This window comes from Chiroxiphia lanceolata, chromosome 9 (genome assembly GCF_009829145.1).
Source record: "Chiroxiphia lanceolata isolate bChiLan1 chromosome 9, bChiLan1.pri, whole genome shotgun sequence".
Taxonomy (NCBI): Eukaryota; Metazoa; Chordata; class Aves; order Passeriformes; family Pipridae; genus Chiroxiphia; species Chiroxiphia lanceolata.
Window position 1 is genome coordinate 24,840,481 of NC_045645.1, and position 10,254 is coordinate 24,850,734.

General features: G+C 50.8%; 1 protein-coding gene across 1 annotated transcript; it reads left to right on the top strand.

Moving 5' to 3' along the window:
• The first annotated feature begins 180 nt into the window (after positions 1-180).
• SEC22B (SEC22 homolog B, vesicle trafficking protein) lies at positions 181-8,411 on the top strand. The gene is made up of 5 exons (XM_032695825.1): positions 181-379; positions 689-798; positions 5,392-5,552; positions 5,895-6,041; positions 6,415-8,411. Exons 1-5 carry the CDS (start codon positions 305-307, stop codon positions 6,567-6,569), a joined length of 648 nt encoding a protein of 215 aa, XP_032551716.1. The 5' UTR covers positions 181-304; the 3' UTR covers positions 6,570-8,411.
• The last annotated feature ends 1,843 nt before the right edge of the window (positions 8,412-10,254 follow it).

The following is a 10,254-nucleotide window of genomic DNA, read 5'->3' on the forward strand; positions in this document are numbered from 1 at the left end:
CCAGACCTAAGGAGGCGTGTCTATGATGAGGGGGCGTGGCCAGCGCTCAGGGGCGTGGCCAATGAGAAGAGGGCGTGTCCGCGCCGATGGGGCCGTGCCTGTGATTATGGGGCGCGGTCACTGCTGAGGAGGCGTGGCCATCCCTTTTTAGGGTGCGGCCACACGGAGGGGGCGTGTCCATCACTGTAGCCGTGGCTCCGCCCCCCCGACTGGGCGGAAGTGGCGGGTCGGCCGCTGGAGCAGGCCGGAAGTGGCGGTGTCGGTTTCCGGCGGCTCCGTGGCAGGGCGGGCGGCGGGCACGGCCATGGTGCTGCTCACGATGATCGCCCGCGTGGCGGACGGGCTCCCCCTGGCCGCCTCCATGCAGGAGGACGAGCAGGTGCGGCCAGCGAGGCGCGAGTGGAGCGGGGCCGGCGTGTCGGTGGGGAGCGGGCGAGGGGCGCGGCCCGGCGGGACCGGCGCGGCCCCTTCTCGCAGTGGGGCGGCTCCGGCACAAGCGTTTCCCGGCGGTGCTGGTGGTGTTGTTGGCGGCGGCGGTGGTGGTGGTGGTGGTGGGTGGGAGGGGGAGAGGGAGAGGGAGAGGGAGAACCTCCGCGGTGCTGTCGGGCGGAGCCCCCGCAGTCCCCCCGCGGTGTCTCTCCGGTCTTGACCGCCCCAACAGCCCGTCCCTCCTCCCCTCCCTCCTTAGTCAGGCCGCGACCTGCAGCAGTACCAGAGCCAAGCGAAGCAGCTCTTCCGCAAGCTGAACGAACAGTCCCCGACGAGATGCACCCTGGAGGCGGGAGCCATGGCTTTCCAGTGAGTGCCGGGCGGGGACGTGGGGAAAAGGGGATTCTCCGCCGTGGGAATGAGTGAAGGCTCTTCCGGCTCGGGGTGAGGATTTGTGGGGAACTGGGCTCCCTGAAACAGGAGAGTTGCCTCACCTGCCTGCCCTGCCAGCTGAGCTGCTCGAAGGACAGAGTGTGTGAGTTGTCACCGCTTGGCACAGGTGTCTGTAACTTGATTTTCAGCCAGGTTCATGGTTCTGCCTTTGCTGAAGACAATACAGGTTCTGTTCCCTTCAAGATTTTTCTGTTTGTTTGCACTCTCTACTATACCTTCACTCCTTCTCCTGTACCTCCTGTGTCTTTTCTTTAAAGAGAGATGTCCTTGGTAAAACCAGTCTGGCGGTGCCACTGTGAGCTCCTCTTGCACAGGATTTTTCTCTCTGTGTTCCCTGAGATTGCATCTTTTCATGCATTAGCTTCATGTATTAGAAGCACACGGAGCATTTCCGAGCTTTTTTATTATTATTTCCCTATTATCTGACAGGCTTCTTTCTCTCATCTTGTAGATTCAGCCTTGTTGTTGATTGTCCAGTAGCACTCTTGCAAGGGAGCTTGCATATGAAATAAGGAAAGCACACAGGGAGTGCAGGTCAGATGTCCTGATTGCTTAATCAATAGCAAGGGAGGTGGACAGGCAAGTGAACAGGGGAAGAATTGGCAGTCAGTGAAAGGCAGGAGAACTTGTGTGTGATAAAGCAAATGCTTCTTTCTGTGATATGTCACTACCTGGCAGAATAAAGCTTGAGAAAGTCAAGATCCTGTCAAGAATCAGAATTCTGCCATTAGCAGGAATAACTGCTACAAGTCTCTGAGATCAGGTTCCATGTGAGGCACCAAGGCAGAGTTGTGCAGTTTGGGCAGCAATATGCCAAGATTTCCTGCACTTTGCACCACTTCTGCTGCACTGCCAGCAGCAGGATCCCTCTCAATTCCCAAGGGATTCCTGGTGACTGGGTGTGGGTTTATGGCTGGGTGAGGGGGAGAGAGCCTTTTAATGCAGGGCAAGGTTGATTTTAGGTCTCTGCTTCTATTAGAACCAAATTTCCCACCCTGTCCCTTTCTTCAGAGATTTGGCAACATGAAAAGATGGGAACAGGAGTTTTTTGGAAGGGCAATCTTTGGCAAAAGCCATGAGGTTTTGAGGGCTACTTTTCTAGTGATTGGTTTACATATAGTGACCATGACAAGATTTAAAAAAATGTTTTCTCTTGGCTTCTGGTTGCCTTTGATAGGGACCATCAAAGTCCTATCATGATAGGTTGTCATAAGACAACCCTGATTAGTCTGGCCATCCTTATCTCCTGTTGCAGAATGAACTGCAAAGTGCCGCTCTGCATCGTCTTCTTTCTACACGTTAAAACTTTATAGAATTTAAAAACTCTCTGATTTTTAAGTGTTTCCTTGGCACTGCATGGGTGTAGCTCAGACTGGCAGCGAAGCCTTGAGAAAGAGCCCGTGTAGATCCCAGTAAATCCCTTCTTGAGTTACTTCCATGATGCAAGCAGAGCGATGTCTGGTGAGGTGGCAACGTGTGCCCAGGAAATCAAAGCCTATTAACGGTGGCTGTAATGTCACCAGTTCTGATGGGGAGGGAGGGCTTGGGCAGGCTCCTGTTTTGACAGCTGTCCCAAAGGAACAGCTGGGTTACCTGGCTGGCAGGCAGCCAGGGAGAAGAGTGTTCCTCCTTCTGAGTTGAGTTAGTCCCTAGACAGGTTCTGCTGCCAACCGACAGCTGCTGCTGCAGAGCACTCGCTGCTACCTCCTTTGAGGTGGGATGTTATGGCAGGACCTGTGTGAAAAGAATACTTTCAGGTCAGAAATCCTCTGTAGAGGAAGGGGAAGTAATGGGGGAATTCGAGATGTAGTCTAAAATAACGCTGACTGACGACCACACTGTTTGTTAGTGCAGCTCACCAATTTTTTTCTGCCAAATCAGAGCTCTGGCTGCTGAGGGCAGCACAAACCTGGACAGAGCATTTCGTAGTGTGAGTTAGCAGTGTGGCTAAGGATATTGCTGAACTTGCTGAGGTGGTGGTATTGGACGTTTTTAGCATGCATCAATTCAGAGAAGAGCCAAGCCTTGCTGAAATGTGGAGGTTAAACTGTGACCACTAAGATGATTTCTGCCTAAGCTTCAGCTCCAAAAGCTGTGTCACCCTTTCAGCTGCAGCACTGGGGGCACATGGCTATGCAGGTACAAGAACACTGATGGTGTTTCCTGTGCTGTCAGTCAGCAGGTGACCTTTGGCTGATGAATGGCTGAAGTGGCTCTTACCTGTCATGTTGAAAGCGACCCTTGGCCTTTGCCACTGTTACCAGGATGAAGTTTTTCTCTCTCCAGATATCCCAGATGATTATGAGAAACCTGCTGGCTGTACTCAGTGTGCAGGAATCCAGAGTGCAGGAGCTAACAGTGTCAAATGGCACCATCTGCCCCTGGTGTGAGGATGTGCTAAGCAGGTGCTGTACTGAAGCTCAGAGATGCACACAATGTGTAAAACTGAGAAGCCCAGCTGTGCAGAAACTCTGCTCTGAGGTTGACAAAATCGTCTGAAACTGGGGCAGAATGAGGTGAGCTCACTCTCTGTGGTGCTGACCGATCAATTTTAAATCCAACACATTGAATACCACATCAGGGAAAAGCAAGTGGGAAATACAGCTGAAGAGCTCCAGGCAGGACCAGCTGGCCCAGGCAGAGATAAACAGACCTGTGCCAATGGGACATATTCCTCATAGTGCTCTCATCTGGAGAGTGCTGCTCCAGCAATACTGTCAGGATTCCCATCTGGCACACATTTTCCTCATTTCAAAAGATGTGTTCAAGTCTTGCTGGTCATGACAGTGGCTAAATCAAGCTCTGGGTGATGATCTGTAGCAACTCCAGTCTGTCAAACAGGTCTCCAGGGGGTAAGGGAAGAACAGAGGCATGATGTAGTGTAGCATTAGTTCTAGGCACTGATGCACTCCTGGCTGAGGGACATATAAAAGAACAAAGGCGTGGGCACGTGGGGACATGTGTGGAATGGATTATGGCAACTGGAGTTTCTTGCTTCTGGTTGGGGTAGATCAGTTGTCAATTGAAGGCTGGCAGGGTTCACACACAGCCCGTATAAAGACAGGTGAAATGGAGACTCCTGAGCCCAGGAGTGAGCTGAGGATGGCTGATTCAAAGGACATGGACCTGTTGGGGATATCTAGAAAACAGTGGGGAGTGGGAGGAAGTTGTTTTGTAAGCCTGATGTGACTATTAACAAAATTTTAAGCTACTTATTTTACTATTGTGCCCTTGGGACTGGATTATTTCTTTAAATCGCTGCTAATCTTTATGCTAACTAGACTAATGTATAATGGCATTATGCAGAAAGTCAGAGGAAGGTAACATAAAAGTTGCATTTACATTCCACCCTGGAGAATATAGATAAGTGTTCAAAAGTGTTTCCAGGGCTATTTACTGTCTCCACTCCCTTGGTTTTGGTGGGAATATTGTTGCCTTTATTTTTATTGGCTAAGTGAGGAAGAAAATGAAGTTGGGAATGTACAGCAGCAGTCATAGCAAAACTTAAATAATCTCAAGATTGGTTCTATCTTATCCCTTATTCCAGTAGGCTTTTTAGCTGAATTATAATGAAAAGCCCCTGTTCTCCCTGTTGGCAGAGACACTGGAGCTCACACTGAAACAAGGTCAGCACTAAGCCTCTGCAAACAAATAAGAACTAGATGGGCTGGGGGTGCTGGGAGGAGGAGTGGAGGACCCCTGCACCCTCAGCTGCAGGGCATACCAAACAGCATGACACAGCAGCAGGTGTCACTGTGCATTTTAGAGCTCCTCACATTGCAGCCAAAGAACTGGTGACACAGTCCCTCCTACCCATGGCAAATCCACAGGTAAGGTCACCAGAACCTGTGTATCACCAGTATTTTTCCCCGACTGCCTTTGAGGTGATGCATGTAAATTGCAACACCCCACCCACAGGCTGGTGTTGGGGAAGGAAAGGGATACCCAGCCCTCCAAAACTGAAGGGGAGAGCTGGCAGTGCTACTGTGTGGCTTTGTAGCACACTGAGACTGAATTCTTGTGTGTGTCCTAACCCCAGTGCTTTAGCTTTCTGTTTGTGTGCCTCAGGTACTTGGCTCTGCTGCCAAGTAGAGATGTGTTGACCACCTTCCCCTCTACTCTGCTGGCAAACTTTCTTGTGCTCCCCTTCTCCCAGCTGTGGAGGGCAGTAGGGTGTCCTCTCTTTTGTACTCCAAAATTATAACTCTTTTGTTGCTGATATTTTGTTAAGCTAATGATATTCACAGGCCAGCTTTTGTTCCAGTGAAGGCAAAATTCAGGGCTTTTGGCATGGGTGTAGGGTCTGAGGCTACATGAAAATTTATTTTGGGTAAAAAAAAAATTAACCATTGCTTTGTAGAAAGGTTTGCACTTGATCCAGGCATGGAAAACTGGAAGTCCTTGTACCCACTTGTCATTGTCTTGTAGGAATAAAGGAATGCAGGGTGGAGGATAGGATAGGATAGGTTCAGATTTGGTTGATTAATGCCCTGTCTGCTGTTCTTTTAGCTACATCATCGAGAAGGGGGTGTGTTACCTGGTCCTGTGTGAAGCTGCATTCCCCAAGAAACTGGCCTTTGCATATCTGGAAGACTTGCACTCAGAGTTTGATGAGCAGCATGGCAAGAAGGTTCCAACAGTCTCCAGGCCCTATTCCTTCATTGAATTTGGTGAGGTCCCTCTCCTTGTGACTGGTTGGGAAACTTTTTGCTGGGGCAGGCAGCAGCAGCCACAGGATCCTCTCCAGCTTGGTGTATGGAATTAACAGTTTAACCTCTTCTTGGCATTAGAGACACGGGCATTTTGGAGAATAGAGAAGTAGGTGCATGCAGGAGAATAGGGAAATGGTGCATGTCCTTTGATTCAGATTTCCTGCTTTTAGTCTTCTGGCCTTGTTCCAGTGAATATTTGCATGTAGTCTCCTGACTGTCTCAGCAATGCTCCCACTCCCTCAGCAGCCAGGCCGCTCTGTGTTAGGTGAGATCACCTCTGATAGCCCTGTCTCATTCCAGATACTTACATCCAGAAAACCAAGAAGCTCTACATTGATAGCCGGGCGAGGAGGAACCTGGGCTCCATCAACACAGAGCTGCAAGATGTGCAGAGGATTATGGTGGCCAACATTGAGGAAGTCTTACAGCGGGGAGAGGCACTTTCAGGTACTGGGAGTGGCCAGTGTTTGGCACACAGTTCCTTGTCCCTTTGGTCAGCTGGGTGGGCAGAGCATACTGAAGGGAAAGGCTGGGTAATCCCTGAGCCTCCTGAGAAAAGCAGGGAATTCAGTGGGTGTTTCAGTTGGATTGGTTGCATCCTGAAGCACCTGGCGGGTACTGATGCTTCTTTTGGGCGAGACCAGCATCTCACCAGTTTGGGTTGCTCTCATCCCAGCAGGACAAGCATTAGAGCACTGCAGAGGGGCTCAGGCTATGCTGCCACACGAAACTGCTGCGCTTGCAGCTGCGTGCAGTTCAGGTAACATCTGGGAACATTCACTTAATCTTGACTAACTTCTCTCCCCTTTCCCTTTAACAGCTCTTGATTCCAAGGCCAACAACTTGTCCAGTTTGTCCAAGAAGTACCGTCAGGACGCCAAGTACCTGAACATGCGTTCCACATACGCCAAGCTGGCGGCTGTAGCTGTGTTTTTTATCATGCTGATCGTCTACGTGAGGTTCTGGTGGCTGTGAGCTGGTTTGATCATGGAAGAGGGAAAGCCGGTAGCCTGGCAGGTGTATGTGTGCAGGACACTGTTCATGGGGGATGTGCATTAGAATCCACACAGGACCATCACCTTTAGCGGAGTGTCCTGAGATTGTTAGGTGACACCTGACTACTGCATCTCTCAGTGGAGCCTAACAATAGGTGTAAAGGCTTGTTGACTGCAGGCTTTTCCTCTGAGGCAGTTTGCACTAGGGTACTGCAGAGTTTGGCCTCCCACTGTTCTCCCCCCTCCCGGGGCACTCTGAGAACAGTCAATCAGTGCAGTTTAGCATAATCACATTGTATGTCCTCCTGTTGAGTAGCTCTATTGGGAACTGGACTCTAATGAACATTCCTTGTGTTGGTAATGTTAGCTTTTTTTAGAAGCTGGGTCTGCAGTTATTTTTATTTCTTTCTCTTTCAAGACTCCCCTGTTTGAAGGCAAATACTGCACTGTACATAAACCAGCTTTCACCTCTGTCAGAATACCTATTGAGTTTTCTGTGTCTTGACATCTTGGCTTGTTACACTTTAAGTTGCTATAGGAAGAAATGGATGTTAAACTATGCCTTAAAATATGTTCTGTCTAGTACTAGGAGGGGCAATGGAAGGTTTCTGTATTACCGATTCCTGAAAAATTAAATTACAGGTTTTCTAAGTGTCCACTTTCCCTCTCCTGACAGCTGTGTGTGACAGTATGTTTCCACATGAACAGGGTGTGTAATTCAGTGCTGTTTGAGCGGGCACAGTGCAAACTATGTTAGCACTCTTTATTTTTTCCTTCTGTCTGCAGATTCACTACATCGTTTCCTTCCTTTTTGTAACTGTGCTTTCCTTCCAAAATGTGTCAAAACTGCCAGCATTTCATCTCTGGGATCCTTGTTTTCTTTCTCCCTCTTTCCCTCACCAAAACAACCAAAAAAAACCAAAACTCTGAATGTTGTGAAGAAAAGGCAGTGTTTCTTTAAAGAACATTTGAATTTTACATGAAGGATTAGGATGACTTTAAAATAGTGGAATTCTTTGGAAACACCAACTTTTTTTCCCTGTGGTCACCCTCTCCCTACCTCACTTGGGAAGTTGAAACTGTAGGTGAAGAAAAACTCATTATGGGGCAATAGTATAGAGCTTCTTTCTTATGGGCCAATCTATATATTACGAGTGTAATATGATTTTTTTTTTAAATTGTTTTTTTGGTCCACCTGTGCTAAGAGTAACATTTTACCAATCAGCTTTTGGTTTTATTAAAAAAAAAAAAGGAGAGAGAAAAAAGAAATCCCACAGCTCAGGCACTCTTCTGCAGGCAGTGTCACAGAAAGAAGTTTCAGGACTTCCCAGCACCTCTTACAAGCACATAATCTTATGTAGTTCTGGATGTATAAGCTGTGACCTGGAAGTGTTTCCTGCCACCGGGTGGGAAACAGAGCTGTTGTCCTGTCTGGGAATGCTCCCCAGCTTGGTGTTGGACTGGCAGGGAAGCAGTTAGCACTCATCCACTGATAAACCCAGCAAATCTGAGCTGCCACATAGTCTAAAGTAATCCAGTTTCTGCATGATGCCTCCAAGTGTTACTTTGTAGGTTGCTTTTATTATAATTATTATTATTTTAAATCCTTTTGAGTGGTGTCCCTAACAGGTGAATGTCCCAGTGATGTAGGTCTGTGTAATGTAGGTGCTGGAGGGTCTTACCGTTCAGACACCGACTGTCCGTGGATTGTTGTGATTGAGGGGGGTGATGTTCCTGCAGCACGGGGCAACTTGGGGAGCAGCTGCCTCCTGCAGCCCCCATGTCAGCAGTGAAATAAATGCTCCTGAAAATCCCCTCTGCAGCGTGGAGTGTCCTGTGTCTCATTTCTGTGATCTTGGGGGATGCTTTCTTTCCTTCCAGGGACGCAAGAGGGTGAAGACCCCATAGCTGAAGCCATCTGGGATAAGGGCTCCTGTTTGGAGGCAAAACTAGTTGAAAAATATGATCTTGGCCATTTTTTGGCATAGAGACTGTACTTTGTTCATAGTGGGGGTCTCTCCCTACTCCTGTGTGTCTGCATGTTGCAGGCAGCCTCCTCAGCGTGGGCAGAACTTTTTGGGGACAATTTTGTGGCTGTTCACACAGGGCACAGGAGAAGCAGGACAAACTGGGAGTGGGGTGTGTCCCCCCCGTGGGATGTGTCAGCAGGAACAAGACCCGGAGCTACTACATACGCTGCTTGCCTAGAGGGAAGACAAGCAGGACTCCTCTCCCGCAGGCCAGTGTGGGGCTCCAGGGAGCACCTTACAGGCAACTGTGTTCAAAACACAGAGCCCCCTTTCCTCCCTTTTACGGGGCAGAGATGCCGCTGATGCTTTATTCGAGGGAGGCGTGGGCTGGGTTTTGCTTTTTGCTGGGGGCTCTTTGCACCCCCTGAGCATTCAGGCGTGAGCTTGGTTACTCCTGTCGGGCTGCTTGGAGCAGAGGGGAGGAGAGCCCAGTGCCAGTTTCTCCATGGCGGCTCGCTCGGAGCTGGACGAGCGCCCGCGGGTGGCTCAGGGCCGGGGGTCCCTGCGCAGATGTGCGGTGGTGGGCGCAGGGTGCAGCCCCGCTGGGAGTGGTGGCCGGGTCACTGGGGTGGCTGGCTCAGGGATCGCGATGCTGGGCGCTCGGTGCTGGCAGCGGCCAGAGCCGGTCCCGGGGCCGCTGCCTGCAGGTGGCAGTGCCGGCGCGGAGATGGGGCGTGGAGCGGAGACGAGGAGGCGAAAGGGGCTCCCGAGGGCGCGCCCAGCTCATTGCGGTGCCCTGGCCTCCCCAAAGACCCGCAGCCGCGCTGGGCCTGGGCAACGTCCCCGTGAGCCCGGTGATCTGCCTGCAAGGGCTCCTGGACTGCACCTCAACAGGCTGTGTTGTCTCTCCCCATAGGGCAGCCGGGATGCTTAGACTGAGCTGGATGGAGATACTTCCCAGCAGGACATTTGCCTGTCACTTCCTATCCAACGCCCTTTCCATTTTCATTTCTGTTTGTCAGCTCCCTCTCTGCTTCCAGAGACCCTGGAACAGGCTTTGCCTGCTGGGTTTCCCCCCGGGCGTCCCCCCAGTTCCTGCATCTACTCCCCACAACGTGGCAGAGGTGAGGGGTTTTGTTCCATGCCAGGCGCATGTGGAGCAGAGGGGAAGAAGGACCTAGGAGCAGTGCAAACTCCTGGCACCTCTGCAGCATCTGAACCCCTGCTATGGGTGAGTTTAGGGGGCAGAGCTGGGCTCTCCCTTCTCCCACAGTGTGCCCATTGCCACTGGGAAACCTTTGGCACAGGCAGAGTGCAAAAGAGAAGAGGATGGTGCAGGGTGCCCCGGGAGCTGTTCTGCTCATCATGTGAGCACAGTGGTGAAAAGCTGTCGGTTTTATCTCTTGCTTGCTGCTGACACGACTCAGGATCTGGGCACCCCTGGTCTCCTTGTGTCACAGAGCCAGGGTACTGTTGGGGACAGTGCCTGCTGGAGGGACCATACAAGGCTGTGTACCCCACTGCCCACTGCAGGTCTGTGCTGGGTGGTTACACCGCTGGGCATGCTGGTGTAGGGTGATGGAGTTTTCTCCCTGAGTGAAGCAGCAAGAGCAGACAGGCAGAGCTGGTTCCCAGATGCTGCCAAACCTGCCATGGGTGGGGCATGGAACTTCAGAGAGAAAGAGTGCAGCTGGA